Source organism: Erythrolamprus reginae, chromosome 5 (genome assembly GCF_031021105.1).
Source record: "Erythrolamprus reginae isolate rEryReg1 chromosome 5, rEryReg1.hap1, whole genome shotgun sequence".
NCBI classification, from domain to species: Eukaryota; Metazoa; Chordata; class Lepidosauria; order Squamata; family Dipsadidae; genus Erythrolamprus; species Erythrolamprus reginae.
The window spans coordinates 86,897,246-86,914,615 of NC_091954.1; the positions used below are offsets into that span (position 1 = coordinate 86,897,246).

General features: G+C 42.4%; 1 protein-coding gene across 2 annotated transcripts in view; it reads right to left on the reverse strand.

Moving 5' to 3' along the window:
* Positions 1–350: 350 nt before the first annotated feature.
* The window catches only part of PLOD2 (procollagen-lysine,2-oxoglutarate 5-dioxygenase 2), an 82,310-nt gene continuing 65,290 nt past the window's right edge, over positions 351–17,370 (reverse strand). For both annotated transcript variants that reach the window (XM_070753370.1, XM_070753369.1), the window contains 6 exons: positions 13,582–13,695; positions 13,346–13,411; positions 11,415–11,519; positions 8,270–8,416; positions 6,551–6,676; positions 351–1,362 (listed from right to left, as the gene is read on the reverse strand). In XM_070753370.1, the coding sequence (XP_070609471.1) occupies positions 1,207–1,362; positions 6,551–6,676; positions 8,270–8,416; positions 11,415–11,519; positions 13,346–13,411; positions 13,582–13,695 (714 nt within the window). In that variant the 3' untranslated portion in view covers positions 351–1,206. The remainder of the gene's footprint in view (positions 1,363–6,550; positions 6,677–8,269; positions 8,417–11,414; positions 11,520–13,345; positions 13,412–13,581; positions 13,696–17,370) is intronic.

The window sequence follows — 17,370 nt, forward strand, 5'->3', positions numbered from 1 at the left end:
TTTATGCCTGAACTACAGGCAAAACCATATTATTCACTGAATAATAGCAAACTCCTTGAGCAGTCTCAGAATAATCTGAAGTATGTTGCTGAATGAACCATAAAAACCCTCTACTCACTATGGAGTAGGAATATTCTTATCCATAGAGGTTCAGTATAATGAAATTCCATAATCATCATAGAGTGATTGAAACAAACATATCTGTTAAACGATGACTGTTAATGTTTGAAAAATTAAACACTTTTAATCTTTTTTTAAAACCAAAAAAACATCCCATCTGCTGTTGATGTATGCACGTGTGCATGTATGTATTATCTATTTTTTTAAAAAAAATCAGACATACTAAAAACTTATTTTAAATTTTTATTTACTTCAAAATATATGCACCTTTAGCACCTCAGATTTGACTTCATCATCTTTTTTCAAGTGAAACTTTTAAATTACAAACAGTAGGCACAGCAGAAATATTTAAAACTGTTCCCTTAAAAAATAAAGGCAAGTCAAAAACCTGATTTATTTATTCATTTATTTTTAAGAACAACTTCAGCTTTTTGGTATCCTGATTCAACATTCAAGTAGTGTTTTTTTATTTAAGAGTGAAGAATTTGGTTTCTGAGGTTACTTGGTATTCTAAAGTTTTCTCAAAATGAGGGCTTCTATTGTCAAGGATGGAGTTTGTGCAATAAGTTTGTTTAGAAAAGCTCAGGCCAATCAAAGAGCAAAGATACTTTCAAGTCAAGAGTTTCTTTCCCATTTCAAGGCACTTTAAAACGTCTTTGAATAAACCAGGCACAATCTTTGGGCCAATGATTTGCCTTTATCTATAATGAACTTGAGCCTAACAATAATATGAATAATTATCCATGTTTTTTCTTTAAAAAGAAATCAAGACATGCATCTTGCTATTTGGACAATTACCAAATGGAAAACCCATATTAACACTTTTACGGAGTGACCACATCAAGAACTTTCCACTCCTTTTAAAACAGGAAGAGAAGTAAATTGTTTTTGTTTTATTATAGTTGCATCTCAAGGCTCAAAGCAGATGTTTATAAGTACTGTTTTTTGTGTTCTGTTTCCCTTAAAACCTTAGCCCAAAATAAAGCAGCTGTTTAGAAGAAGCTTCTTTTGTCACTGTGTTCTGGGACAAAAATTATAAATAAAAGTTTTTTTGTATGTTGTCTCTGAATGGCCAGGAAAATAAAATTAAGGGTCAATAAAAGATACTGCAATATATCTTGTTCCTTTCAAAATTGGAAGTCCTTCATGTAAATGGGTAAGCCTTCCTGGATGCATAAAACTCCATCCTTTTCTAGGTGATTCAATTGAACAGTTGTATCTTATAAATTTACATCCACCTCCCTGTAAGAAATAAGCCAGAAATATCACGTTAAAGTCTTTGTGGAATCCCACAGAAGTCAATAAAAACAAGGTTCTCTCCAAGTAAAATGTACTGAATGTGATAACAATGATTGACATTACCATCCCATTTTCAAAGTATATTATTCTGGAGCAGCAGTAAATTTGTTTGAAAGATTTATATACCATTCCATAGTGTTTTACAATGATTTACAATGTCATTACTCTGACTTTCCATATTTGCACTTTTCTTGCATTAAAATGAGATGATATATACAGATTTTATCCAGTATTGTTATTTTCTTAACTTACAACTCTAATTCCTCCATCGCCACCCGATACAAACTAGTTGTAACCAAGTTTTTTAACTATAATACAATGAATTTCAACATACATAAGGGAGATCTTACAGATTATATCAACATACTGGGTGACTAAGAGTCAGTCATTAGTAATCACCTTATCTTCTTGTAGAGATAAAATGAGGAAATATCCCCTTATGACCATCAAAAGAAAGTAGTTGCACACAGAATGAATGATGGCTAAAGCTCATCCAAAGGTCATCCAGTCCCACTCCCTGCTCAAGCAGGAGACCCTATACCATTTCTGATAAGTGTCTGTCTAGTCTCGTGATGGTAAACCTATGGCAGACGTGCCACAGGTGGCATGTGGAGCCATATCAGAAGGCATGCGAGGCATTGCCCTATGTCATCTCCAGCAGGCATCCGCATGCTGTCCAGATTATTTTCAGCCTTGGGTAAGACCATTTCATCCTCTGGACATTTCAGGGAAGCTTCCCTGGAGCCCTGGAGGCATTTTTCTCCCCTCAGCAGCCCTCAACGTGCAGCAATAACCCAAGCATCTTTGCATGTTTTGGGCTGCTTGGGGGGGGGGGGGGGACAGAATTGGCAGCAGGAACTATCTCCATTCTTCTCCCCTCAGCAGCGCTGAACGTGCATCAATGAACCCAGGAGTGGCAGGAGTGTGTGTATGTGTGTGTGCGTGTGTGCATTGTGTGTCTGTGCATGTGTGTCTATTGCTTTTATTCACATTTATTTTATTTTATTATTATTATTATTATTATTATTATTATTATTATTATTATTATTATTTATTGGATTTGTATGCCGCCCCTCTCCGCAGACTCGGGGTGGCTAACAACAGTGATAAAAAACAGCATGTAGCAATTCAATACTAAACAACTAAAAAAGCCCTTATTATAAAACCAAACATACATACAAACATACCATGCATAAATTGTAAGGCCTAGGGGGAAAGAATATCTTAGTTACCCCATGCCTGATGGCAGAGGTGGGTTTTAAGAAGCTTACGAAAGGCAAGGAGGGTGGGGGAAATTCTAATCTCTGGGCGGAGTTGGTTCCAAAGGGTCGGGGCCGCCACAGAGAAGGCTCTTCCCATGGGTCCTGCCAAACGACATTGTTTAGTTGATAGGAGCCAGAGAAGGCCCACTCTGTGGGACCTAACTGGTTGCTGGGATTCGTGCAGCAGAAGGCGGTCCCTGACATAATCTGGTCTGGTGCCATGAAGGGCTTTATAGGTCCTACCTACCTACCTCTTTCACCTTCTCTTGCCCCTCCCGCCTTACACCAGAGTGAGTCGCCAACTTGCAATTATCCTCCGCCCCTTGTCTGACTTGCTGATGTCTTTTACAATGCTTCCCGCTGCAGCCCTGATTGCTAGGGGGCGGAAAAGGAGGAAACATACAAAAGATACAGCAGTGCTGGTTTGGATGGGGGGGGGGTGAGTGCGCGGCTCACTTCCGCAGCTCGTCCCAGGATTCCCATTGCTGTCGTCTTCGTGGTGAAGCAAGGAGCTGAGGGAGGGGCTGGCTGAGAAGAGGATGGCGCTGCCTACCACCATCCACTGGCAAGAGAGTGGAATGGGGAGGGGGTGACCACCTCCACACCCAAAGCCACTTAGAGCTATTGGTTGGCTGGCAAAGATTTGGCACGGGCAGGAAGAGGAAAGAAGCTGGTGTTTTGAGCCACTTGCTTCTTCCCCTTTCCCCCCCACCCCCATGCACACAGTTTCTCCCTTGTGCTGCCTGGGGACAAGAGAGAAAAGTGAGACGATGGATATATGGCAAGAAAAGGAGAGCGGGGTCAGAATCTCCTGGATTCTTGTTTTATGTGATTTAAAAGCTTTGCTGGGATTCTAGAAGTTGACGTCCTCCAGGTTTAAAGTTGCCAAGGTTGAAGACCCCTGGGCTAGCCAGTTAACATTGAATTCCTCTCGAAAATATCCCCCTCTCCCCTGACTCCATCACTCACTCACTCCCTTTCCTCCGTGAATTTCTCCTATCCGGCATCCTAAATGCAGCGAGATATAGGTAGGCTGCCCACCTAAGGTCCCAAATTCAAAAGTCCTGGTAGTTATCTGCTCTAGACAATGAGACATATATTTGACTTAAGAGATTTCAAAATGTATTTTTGATGACAGAGGCTACTGCTCATGCTATGGAGCGCAGACCAAGTCTTCCACTCCAAAGGGTCCTATGAAGTAGAGATTGTTTGCTGACATGGGTGGCTATAGAAATCAATCCAATAAATTTCCAAATATATATCCAAAGTTTTGCCCATGACATGAGAGAATTCAAGAGCCACAAGCTAGTTGGTGCCCAAAAGTTATGGAATGGGGAATCTGTGGCTCTGCAGATATTACTGAATTAAAATGCCCAACATGCCATCAACTAACTGGGTAATTTCTGCTGGGCCAGTGACTTTCCAGCCCGTTTATACCTGCTCGGTAGGCTGCAGCAGAGGTCCAAATTTACTTGTAGAGCATTCTCTAAAATTGGCAATGAAACGGTCTTAGTTCAACTGGCAGCCTTTTTATCATCAGAAAATGACATGGAAAGCAAATGCATTTTTATCATTAGAAATTGACATGGAAAACAAATGCATTTCATCAACTATTCTCTGTTAAGCTTATCCTCTAGCCCCGTGATGGCGAACCTATTGCAGCAGTTTTCACAAAAACGGAGTGTTTGTGCCTTCCACGAGCCATCAGAAGCACTCTACAAAGTCTCTGTGTTCCCCATATTTTGGAAAATGGGCCTGTTTTTCACCACTTTTGTGAAAAGCGGGCTCTGTAGAGGGTTTGAGAGGCCTGAAAAGTGTTCCTGGGGGACCAGGGAGGACAAAAACTTTTTTCTTACTTACGTCTTCACAATCTTGGTGTGTCTTATAGTCTCAAAAATACTGTAAATTGCCCTACTGGCACTCAGAGATAAATACGTGGGTTTTGGGTTGTCTTTTGGGCACTCAATCTCAAAAAGATTCACCATCACTGGCTCTAGTCTCTTCTTGAAAGTCTCCAGTGATGAATCTCCCACAAACAAGATCTAAGTATTGCCCACAAGATCATATGCTGCAACGTCCTGCCTGTCGGCGACTACTTCAGCTTCAACCACAACAACACAAGAGCACACAACAGATTTAAACTTAATATTAACCGCTCCAAACTTGACTGTAAAAAATATGACTTCAGTAACCGAGTTGTCGAAGCGTGGAACTCATTAGCGGACTCCATAGTGTCATCCCCAAACCCCCAACACTTTACCCTTAGATTATCTACGGTTGACCTATCCAGATTCCTAAGAGGTCAGTAAGGGGCGAGTACAAGTGCACTAGAGTGCCTTCCGTCCCCTGTCCTATTGCTCTCCTATATCTCCTATACCTTTCTTCTATTCCTATATCTCTTCTTCTATTCTTTCATTGATATGTTCTATTACTATATCTTCTTTTCTATTATTTGTTAGATATATTTTACTATGAGTATCTCCTCTATAACCTTCATCATGTATTTTATTATGTGTATACAGTGATCCCTCGATCATCGCGAGGGTTCCGTTCCAGGACCCCTCGCGATGATCGATTTGTCGCGAAGTAGCGGTGCGGAAGTAAAAACACCATCTGCGCATGCGCAGATGGTGTTTTTATTTCCACAGCAGCAGCGAGGAGCCGAAGATTGGGTTTCCCCGCCGCCTCGCTGCTGCTGCTTGTCCGCGCGCGTGCCGCCCGCCCCCTGCGCTGTTGCTGGGGCCGCTTCTCAGCTGAGAAGCGGCCCTGGGGTTTCCCCCCCCCGCGCGCGTGCTGCCCGCCCCCCGCGCTGTTGCTGGGGCCGCTTCTCAGCTGAGAAGCGGCCCTGGGGTTTCCTCCGCGCGCGCGCGTGCTGCCCACCCCCCGCGCTGTTGCTGGGGCCGCTTCTCAGCTGAGAAGCGGCCCTGGGGTTTCCTCCGCGCGCGCGCGTGCTGCCCACCCCCCGCGCTGTTGCTGGGGCCGCTTCTCAGCTGAGAAGCGGCCCTGGGGTTTCCTCCGCGCGCGCGCGTGCTGCCCACCCCCCGCGCTGTTGCTGGGGCCGCTTCTCAGCTGAGAAGCGGCCCTGGGGTTTCCTCCGCGCGCGCGCGTGCTGCCCACCCCCCGCGCTGTTGCTGGGGCCGCTTCTCAGCTGAGAAGCGGCCCTGGGGTTTCCCCGCGCGTGTGCCGCCCACCCGCCCACGCCGTTGCTCGCGCCTTACCGGGGCAAGAGGGGGAAGACCCAGGGAAGCCTCTGCCCGGCGGGGAAACTCCACCATCTACGCATGCGTGGAAGGGCACGCATGCGCAGATGGTGGAGTTTACTTCCGGGTTGAAAACTCGCGATATAGCGTTTAGCGAACATCGAGATCGCGAAACTCGAGGGATCACTGTATAGATATATACCCACTAAAACCCTCATTCTGTATTGGACAAAATAAAGAAAGAAAGAAAGAAATAATAAAACTTCTGAATGCAATCTGTTCTATTGATTGACTGTCCTCACTGTCAGAAAATTTCTCCTTTTCCTTGATCGCTTTCCATCCATTGTTCCTTGTCTGGCCGTCAGGTGTTTTGGGGGAATTTTACTCATGTATTTCCTAATGTGGCACTTCCAAGAAAATCAGGTCCTGTTAGAAGTACTGTTTTCATAGTGGCAACTTTAGCCCTAAAATTTATTACCTATTTCAAAACGTAATATAATTACATGGTTGAATATTCTGCCCTTTAGTTGTTTTATAAAAGTCTAGTGCAGAACCAGTTTTTCTGATTGTTGGGTCAGTTTCTTATGTTAATCTTCCAGCAGATGTCCTACAAATATTTGTGTGAAAATGAGCTAGAGGTTGAAAAAACAGCATGGATGCAAAACTTACTTGGAAATCTTCTCCGACTTTGTTAAGAGCAATGTTGATGGTAAATGTAGATGAGTCATGGTGAGGTCTAAGAGAACGTTGTCTTTCAGTAGTATATTTCACAACAAAATTCAACAAGGCATGACCCTGAGAAAAAAAAATGCATGAAGAATTTAAAAGGCATGCTGTAACTTGTCATCAGGGGATTAATCAGTTTTGAATGCTCCAAGACTGGAGGTTTTTAAAAAGAGATTGGACAAGCATTTGTCTGAAATGGTATAGGGTTTTCTACTTCACCAAGGGTTGGACTAGAAGATCTCCAAAGTTCCTTTGAACTCTGTTATTCTGTTAATTGAGCGCGCACACACACACAACATTGGTTATAGGGGTAACAATGTCGTTTGGCGGGACCCAGGGGAAGAGCCTTCTCTGTGGCGGCCCTGGCCCTTTGGAACCAACTCCCCCCAGAGATTAGAATTTCCCCCACCCTCCTTGCCTTTCATAAGCTTCTTAAAACCCACCTCTGCCATCAGGCATGGGGGAACTGAGATATTCTTTCCCCCTAGGCCTTACAATTTACGCATGGTATGGTTGTATGTATGTTTGGTTTTACAGTGGTCCCCCGATTATCGTGAGGGTTCCGTTCCAGGATCCCTCACGACAATCGATTCTTCATGAAGTAGCGGTGCGGAAGTAAAAACACCATCTGCGCATGCGCAGATGGTGTTTTTACTTCCGCCGCAGCAGCGAGGAGCCGAAGATTGGGGTTTCCCCGCTGCCCACGCAGATCTTCAGCTCCTCGCTGCTGCTGCGCCCGCCGCTTGTCCGCCCGCCGCTTGTCCGCCGCCTGCCTGCCCACGCGCCCGCCGCTCACCCGCCCTTCGCCCGCCCACGCCGTTCGCTCGCGCCGCTTCCCAGCGGAGTCCTGAAGCCAAATGGCAAAGGCGAACTTCCACGTTTGGCTTCAGGACTCAGCTGGGAAGCGGCGCTGGGGTCTTACCGGCCGCCCACGCAAAGCGGAAACCCCGGCTCCTCGCTGATGCCCGCCGCTCACCTGCCCTTCGCCCGCCCATGCCATTCTCTCGCGCCGCTTCCCAGCTGAGTCCTGAAGCCAAACGGCAAAGGCGAACTTCCGCGTTTGGCTTCAGGACTCAGCTGGGAAGCGGCGCTGGGGTCTTACCGGCCGCCCACGCAAAGGGGAAACTCCGGCTCCTCGCTGATGTCCGCCGCTCGCCCTCCCGCCAGCAAGAGGGGGAAGACCCAGGGAAGCCGCCCAGAAGCTGATCTGCCCGGCGGGGAACGCAAACTCCGCCATCTACGCATGCGTGGCCATAGAAAAAAGGGCGCGCATGCGCAGATGGTGTTTTTTACTTCCGGGTGGAAAAATTGCGACATAGCGTTTAGCGAAGATCGGGATCGCGAAACTCGGGGGATCACTGTATAATAAAGGGTTTCTTAGTTGTTTAGTATTGGATTGTTACATGCTGGTTTTTATTACTATTGTTAGCTGCCCTGAGTCTGCGGAGAGTGGCGGCATACAAATCCAATAAATAAATAAAATAAATAAGAGACTAGGCAAAGAGGAACAGGTCCAGTGATACCACTCTTTGCATGTCTAGACTCCAAACCTTCACAATATTTAAATATCAACCATAAATTATTAACAATTTAGTTCAAGGTTAAACATATGACAAATTTAAACTATGTCCTACTCAATTTCGTTTTTAAAATTTAACTTGCCTTTGTATAGTAGCCAGCAAATACTTTTAGGGTTACGGGTGCTATGAATTCTCTGATAAAATGCAACCACACATTTTCCAGGCCAATTTGCCTCATGTGAATGTCATCTGTTGGAACATTTTCATAGCCTCCAGAAATGCGGCTATCCTAGAACAAGATGTAATGCAGCATATTTTATATGAAATATTTCTCCTCTTTTATTACTATAGCTATAAATAAAAGAACATAGATCCTCTTACTTGCTCTTAACTTACTCCAATATCTAGGAACAAAATGCTACTTTATATATAATATAAGCATATATTTGTATCTGTGATGGCGAGCCTATGACACATGAGCCTTCATTGTGGGCACAAGTGCCATTGCCAGCTGCTCTTCTGCACTGAGTGCCCAAACCAGAGCGCATGTGCACGCTGGAGCCCCGTAACCTCAAAGACCAGATGGCTGATGCACATGCGCACACTGGCTATCTAGTCTTTGGGATTCTAGCACTCCGGCATGCGTGAAGACCAGCTGATCGAAGCGCATGCGCACCTTGGAAACCAGAGGACCAGGTGTCATGTGCATTGGCCAGGTTGTCTTCAAGCTTCTGAGGTTCTGGCACATGCACGCATACATGTGGACACACATGTGCATTCCAGTTTGGGCACTTGGTGTCGAAAAGGTTCGCCATCACTGATAGAGAGTATAGCTCAGTTTATACAACCAAATGGCAGTTTCTTTTTATATCAGTTTTATGGAGTAGTCTACAATAGAGGAAGCAAAACAATTTTCCATTCAACTTGTTGATAGTTAATTCATTAGATTTGTATGCCGCCCTGAGTCTACAGAGAGGGGCGGCATACAAATCTAATAAATAGATAGATAGATAGATAGATAGATAGATAGATAGATAGATAGATAGATAGACAGACAGACAGACAGACAGACAGACAGACAGACAGACAGACAGACAGACAGACAGACAAACAATGCATATAATATTGTAAATCAGCAAGAGAGTTTCATAGCCAGTATAACAAGCTCAATACACTCAGTTCTAAATAAACTTGTTAAATGCTTAAAGAGTTTTTATATTATTAATCATCCCTTTAATAGACACACTAACTTTCTTTAAAGGAAGTCTTTTTTCTTTATTAACTTTTATACTATACCCTCGTGGGCTGCTATAAAAGTTTAGTATGAATTTTATGAAAATGTAATCTGAATCAAGCTAAAAGCTTACATGATTATACCAGGGGTGAAATGCTACAGTTTCGGTCTAGTGGTTCAGCAAACCGGTAGCGGTAGCACAAGGCTCTAGCCACCTGCCCGGACATCACCATTTTGGGTTTTTTAACCCTTTGCGCATACAAAGAGGGTTCTGAGCATGCAAAGAGGGTAAAAAAGCACACATGATGGTGGTGTGTGTACTTCTGAATGAGCAGGAAAGGTAAGTAAATTTCACTGCTGGATTATACAATAAGTGGCATAGAGTCAAAATGTCTCACAGTACTGTCTACAGCAGTGATTTTCAACCTTTTTTGAGCCGCGGCACATTTTTTACATTTACGAAACCCTGGGGCACATTAAGGGGGGGGGGAGAGCGCTAAAAAAGGACAAAAAAATCTGTCTCTCTCTTCCTCCCCTTCACTCTATTTCTTTCTCCTTCCCTCTTTCTCTCCCTTCCTCTTTCTCTCTCTCTCTCTCCATCCCTCTTTCTTTCTCTTCCTTCTTTTCTCTCTTTTTTGCTCTTTCTCTCTCCCTCCCTACCTCCCTCTATGTCTTTCTCTCTCTCTCCTTCCCTCCCTCTCTTTCTCTTGTTTTCTCTCTCTTGCTTTCTTTCTCTCTCTCTCTTTTTCTTTCTCTTGTTTTCTCTCTCTTGCTTTCTTTCTCCCTCTCTCTTGCTTTCTTTCTCTCTTTCTCTCTCTCTTGCTTTCTTTCTCTCTCTCTTGCTTTCTTTCTCTCTGAGCTTCGCGGCACACCTGACCATGTCTCGCGGCACAGTAGTGTGCCACGGCACACTGGTTGAAAAACACTGGTCTACAGAGAGTATAAAATATTTAAGAGAAGAAAAAAGTTTTCCAGCTACAGATTAAACTTGATGCAAAACTACTGCTAAAATAGTTATGAATGATAGTCATATACTTATGAATAACTATTAAGTTTACAGTTAAAAATTGCAGCCTACCTTAAAACATAGGATACATGTCTGAATCCTCCTCAATGTCACTTTTCTGACCTGGGCATCACCAAATCATGAAACAGACTTCTTATCTCCCCACCGCCCAAAAAAACCTTTTTATTTGGCTAATGTGAAATAATGTGAATGCTAATTTAGCATTCATATCCAGCAAAATCCCAGCAAACAATCTTTTAAGGGTGAGTTGCAAATACATATTTTATCAATCCTTGGATAGTTGCCAGGACTTCTTGATGCAATGCTGAGCAAGGAAATACCTGGCAAGTAGTCTCTGTGCAGCACAACTCAGATAAGCCAATCTTCACACAAATAATGAACTAATTGTCTCTTGCAAACACCACTCCCTTTTCGCTCCTATTTATTTCCTATAGGAGGGGGCCATTCAGCATCCCCTTATGCTTTGACTCCTGAATCTATCTCTGTTCCTTAATTGTTCCCTTCTCCTATTTAAACAACATTTTTTTAAAAAAAATGTTCCCTTCTCCTGACAGTTCATGAGCACATTGGGAACGGGCACCAGCTGTTCTTCAGCCCCATTTATTTCTGATTCCGAAGGTAGCTGATAACTGTCGGATGGCCCTGGCTCCATCTCTACCTCTGACACAGAGCACTCCTCAGAGCGTCCCCCAGACTACAGGACTGGTCCATGTTTCTCCCAACTTCTTCACTGTTTGAGTCTGCCACCAGTTCTGTTAGCCGCTGGTGGATCACAACGATCACAGAGCTTGACAAAGTTTTTCCATTTCATCTCTGACCTTTGTTTATGGGCTTTAGCAGTGAACCAAGTGGATAAAACTGGGTACCAGAATCCAAAAGGATGTCCCCTAACCTCATGCACTAACCACAATCTGTCTTAGCTATCACTTAACTTGATTTTACTTACCTTATTTCGGCTTTATGAATTTTAAAGCTGCTATTAAAACTAAAAATAAGTTCTACAAGTGTCCATGAAACAATTCTTACATGATGTTTTCCACCAGACCACTGTCCAAAGTGTTCCATTTCCTCTACTAATTCATTACAGGCAGTTTCAGAAAATACGGGGAACCAAAACACATCTGGGCAGGGCTATAAATTAGAAATAAAATGTGCATACATTACAATGGATGAGAATTTGACACTATGCATTATTTGGCAAGACAGCCACTTATATTCTTTTCACCATCTTTGATTAGTACAGAAGGTTGTTTATAATGGATTGTTTACAATTTTCTACTAGGTCTCTCCTACAATTGGAAAAGATATGTCATTTCTTGCCTTTTAGTTGGATTTAATAAAATAGTTATGTACAGATAATAGTATATAGTGCGCTAGACCAGCTATATAATTACTCTTGTGTGAAATGTATAATTATCTGGAAGGAAAGACCATTTCAGTGGTGGCTTGGGTCTGCTTGCATGAAGTAGTTTCCTCTCACATGCCCACAAATATGTAGCCTTTCTGGCCTTATGTTTGAGCCAGAGAATTTTTTCTTCTCAAGAGCCTAAATTAAGTCTATGAGACCAGCAGTTACAATAATCTGTACCAGTTTCATTCTGAAATGTGACCCTGATGACTGCACGTTTGAGCTGTGTAAATGTTTGGAAAGAGATTATTTACAACATATGGGAATCCATATGAAACAGTGGTCTCCGAAACACTAAAGCAGCTGTATCTTTTCCTGGATTCATGCAACTTTTTGTCCATATACAAGTACAGACACAGCCACTTCACTTTTTATGCATGCTTTGAAATGAGGGGTTTTTATATAATCCCTCACCCCAAAGCTGAGTAAAATGCTTTCAGGATGTGTGATTTTTCACACACATTGCACATTAACTGCAGTGTTTGCTGAAGTTATCCTGCCTGAAATTTCTTCAGGGCTGACTTGAACTGGCTCTAGGGTGGGTCGTTTCAGCCAACACTTCTCTCACTGCTGGAGCTTTTTTGTTGCCTAACATGGAAACACATTAGTTGGTGCTGCACTTGGGCCTTCGTCTGCAAGGAAAGTCCTGTAGGGGGAAAGCTGACAATGAGTGTGGATCAGTGCAAAGCAACAAGGCTTCTTTATTAGTTAGAAACAAAGGAGCCAGAACATGGGTGCGAAGCAAGAAGGTCGTGAAATTTTGCAGGGTAGTTTTGAAGAAGTCCTTTGCTTATTTGTTGCCAAAACAAAGCTGCTCTTCAAAGAATGTATAATCTTACTATCTTAGAAAACAACAACAACAAAAATACATCTTATATAAGCTCACTGGGCAACATTTTTCTAGACTTAGGGTCAGATTGTGTTGTCAAGAGTCCTTTGGTGCTCTCTTAGTTTGGTTTTGCAGAACAAACAGTAGCAGAAATGTGATTCCTGCTTTAAGTGAAACGGGAAGGAAGATAACATATACATTAAGTTTTCCAAATTCAGACCAACTATACTTTTGTAACTACAGTGCATGACAAAATATTTCCATTTGGTTTCCCTGAAATGCCACAAGGTTATGTACAAATACAGACTCCCGTATATCATATGTAATTCACATGTGGTTGCAGCATTTTCAACAAACCAACGCACACCAGAGAATGAATTGCTGTTCCTTTCATCAGCTGTCAGCACATAGAAACATTTTTCTTATCACTCTCCAGAAAGAGAGAGAGATATTGGGTGGGACTTGATATTATGGGATTTGGAAGACCACTTTTGGGAAATTGAAACAATTATGAATTAAAGACATCCCATTTCAAAAAAATTTCTAAGGACCAGAAGAAAAACCACATAACAATGATTATACAACAAAATGTCAACAGATACTGTTTTAAGAATCATTAAATTAATAATGCCAACTCCATATTAAACATCTACAACAGCACTCTTTATCATGCATTAAAAATATATTGTAAAACTTTCATTGATGAGAATTTCTAATTACCTGTTCTACTATACTGTCAGTAAAAATTTTTGAATAGTTGGGATTTATGTAACTTTCCTTCCAATCCTGAAAAATAAAGTTTGAAAAAAGGACAATATATAAATTATTTTAAATGCTTTTCAATGTTCAGATAATTTTTCATGCTGAATATGGATGTATATAATATACACAAAAGATAGTTTCACATATAGACACACACATCTGAAAACTATTTCAATTCGTAATTCAATACATACCAGGGGATTTTCAAAGATCTGCCAGAGGTCATTGTTGTAGTGAGAAGTATTGTAGTTAGCAGTTGATATAATTCTCCCAAATTCATGTCTGTTAGTGAGGTACATAAATATTCCCTATTATTAGGAAGCAGGGGAAAATATGTTAGTGATTATATATATTAATAATTTAAAATATTGGAAAAAACTATCATCTACATATGGATCAAGGTCACTAAAATCGGTTGGACCCTAACTATAATTTAACTTATCAGTGTGCACAAGATTACATACTTTAAATTAGTACAACTTATTTGATGGGAATCATATGAGTTAATACTTTAAACTGACTACTTAGGAAGTTAGCAAGCACAGATTCTAACATAAACATGACTTATTCAGTTCTCTCTCTCATATGTAGCATGTATTTGCAGTGAAAAGCAATAGTAGTTTTTTGTACCCTTCTATTACAAAAATACACCGCACCACTGTCCAGTTTTATGTTCCATTACTTTTGATGGGAAGCATCACCATAGAACTGGAGAAATGCAGTGGTAACACATGCTTCTAAGATAGGTGTATTTAAAAGTATGAGATTATGTCTCATGGAAAATGAAAATTATAATGATACTACAAGCGCTGTTATTGCAATATAAAAGAGTCAAATTTATATCACAAGATTCAGGAAGAAACCTGCTATGGATGAACAAGTTTTCAGAATCAAAACTTGGCAAGAATAATTGTGTAATTTAACATAATCAACAACAATAGTGAATAATACACAGTTATAACTATAAAAAACTCTTAAACTAGACTTTTCCTGAGATCTACTTGAATTTTATTTTGAATATTTTATTGTGCGTACATGTTAATTTTAAGTATTAACATCTTGTCACTCTACGGGCTTAAAATAACAATCACTCTCAGGCAATATGGTGTGGTTTCATACTCATTAACTGAGGGATAAATTTAGCATTTCAAGCAGCAGATAAAAGTGATATAAAAATTATTGGCCTCATTGAAAAATTATCCAAAAATCCCATAGAATTTTATAATTGAAATTGCACTGTAATGGAGTATAATAACCTACTTATGCTGTTATTAGAACAATAGCTTAAAATGTATGATTTTAATATAGATTGACTTCTATCACTGGGTGAGCAAATACTCTGGTTTAGATTTTAAAACTGTGTTTTCCCAAAAATAAGACAAAGTCTTATTTTCTTTTAAGCTTGAAAATAAGCACTTGGGCTTATTTTCAGGGAGGTCTTTGGGGGGGGGGGTGCAGGAGGTGCCGAGTGGGCCTCTTAACTGCACAGATCAGCTCATCCATCGAGGGCTGGGAGTTCTCCCTCGCCAGGTGCCTGGAGATATTTCCAGCAGATTCTTCCTAACCTCAGCCTCTGCCTACAATGCCAGGCAACCTTGCAGGCAAGGGCTCTTCTGTTCTGCAGCTCACCTTGTGGCTAAGAAACAGGTGGCAAGTAGGGCTTGTGCTCTTCCAGGCTTGGAGGTTGGTGTTGCTTAGGCTGTTGCTATGATGAGGCAGAAAGCCATGAGGCTTTATTGTCGTGATTTAACCAGAATCGGCTCCACCCAGCCTCTACCTATCTGCTGTTGCTTGAGAGAAAAACAGGCAACTGTGGAAGATTGTGGAAAGCCAGTGCTTATGATAGAAGCAAAGCCCAGCCTGCCGATTTTGAGTAATCATGTCTCTGTGTGTGAGAGAGAGAATGGGAGAGAGAGGGGGGGAGAAAGAGAGAGAGGGAAAGAAAGGGAGTGAGTGAGAGAGAGAGAAATAAAGCAAGAAAGAGAGGGAGATAGAGAGCGGGAGAAAGAAAGAAAGAAAGAAAGAAAGAAAGAAAGAAAGAAAGAAAGAAAGAAAAATGATGGATAGGAGTAACAAGAATTGCAGGCAACACTGTTGGCAAGGGTTTCCTCTCTGCAGTTTCTTTTTGTCTCTCTATCACACACACACACACTTGATGAAAACGGTGAATGACAGGCAGCCTGGTAAGGGTGCTAACCCACATTCTGCTCAAGGTCTCATTGTACAGCAGCCTAACCAACACCTGAGCTCCAGGCCTGGCGGAGTGCAAACTGTGGTTGCCGCTTGATCCATAGCCACAAGGTAAGCTGCAGAACAGAGCGGTCCTCAGTTACAAGGTTGCCTGGCGCCTTAGGCAGGGCTAGAAAGAGTGTTCTGGAAATAACTACAGGTACTCGGAGAGACAGATCTCCCAGCCCTCGCTGGATCAGATGATATGCAGGCTGCGGATTACAAACCCAGAAGCCATGAGGCAACCAGGGAAAGGAAGAGCTGCCTCCTATGTTGGCCATGCCCACCCCCTTCAGTAGGGCTTATTTTTGGGATAGGACATATATTAGGGTTCCCCCCCCAAAAAAATCATGCTAGGACTTATTTTCAGAGTAGGTTGTATTTTCAGGGAAACACTATAGAATTTGTACTTCCTTAGCCAATTTGCAATTACAGTGATCCCCCGGGTATCGCGATCCCGATCATTGCGAACGGCTATATGGCGATTTTTCAACCCGGAAGTCAAAACACCATCTGCGCATGCGCGCCCTTTTTTTCTATGGCCACGCATGCGTAGATGGCGCCGGGCAGATCAGCTGCTAGACGGCTTCCCTGGGTCTTCCCCCTCTTGCTGGCGGGAGGGCGAGCGGCGGGCATCAGCGAGGAGTTTCCCCACCGCCCACGCAAACTCCTCGCTGCCGCTCGCCCGCCCTTCGCCCGCCCACGCCGTTCGCTCGCGCCGCTTCCCAGCTGAGTCCTGAAGCGAATTGGCTTCAGGACTCAGCTAGGAAGCGGCGCGAGCGAACAGCTTGTCCGCCGCCTGCCTGCCCGCGCGCCCGCCCTTCGCCCGCCTATGCCGTTCGCTCGCGCCGCTTCCCAGCTGAGTCCTGAAGCGAATTGGCTTCAGGACTCAGCTGGGAAGCGGCGCGAGCGAACGGCATGGGCGGGCGAAGGGCGGGCGAGCAGCAGCGAGGAGTTTGCTTGGGCGGTGGGGAAACCCCAATCTTCGGCTCCTCGCTGCTGCGGTGGAAGTAAAAACACCATCTGCGCATGCGCAGATGGTGTTTTTACTTCCGCACTGCTACTTTGCGAAAAACCGATCATTGCGAGGGGTCCTGGAACGGAACCCTCGCAATAATCGGGGGACCACTGTATATCACACTTCTATTTGAACAGATTTCTAAACTTCATAGATTTATCCTCCAATTTTAAAAAATCCTATATGAAAATTTATTATAAAAGAAATATTACTTCAGAATTGAGTACACTATTAGGGATATTTCTAGAATTGTATGTATTAAAGTAAGTTTATAAGGAATGATATGAAACAAAAACTAGGAAAAACTGTTTGAATTAAAATTGAAAGTAATTTATTTAATGTAGATAAAAGGGAGTTGCATATATATTTTAAACCAAATGGACATGAAAATCCACTTTTGGCAATAAGGGTTTAAATATTTTTTATTTATTTATATATTTATTTTTGTCCAAAACACAATGAGGTTACAGGGGATGTACACATAGTATATCAATTAATGGAAGAATAGAGGAGAAGATGTAGGAATAATATAAAACATAGGAAAAATAGTAGAAGAAAAGATATAGTGATAGAATAAAAAGATAGAGTTATAGAAGAGACAATAGGACAGGGGACGGAAGGCATGCTTGTGCACTTACTTATGCACGCTCCTTGTAGATATTAAATATGTAGATATTTAATAGTTTCATAAAAATACAAATGATATTTATATCAAACAAATTTTGTTTGTATCAAA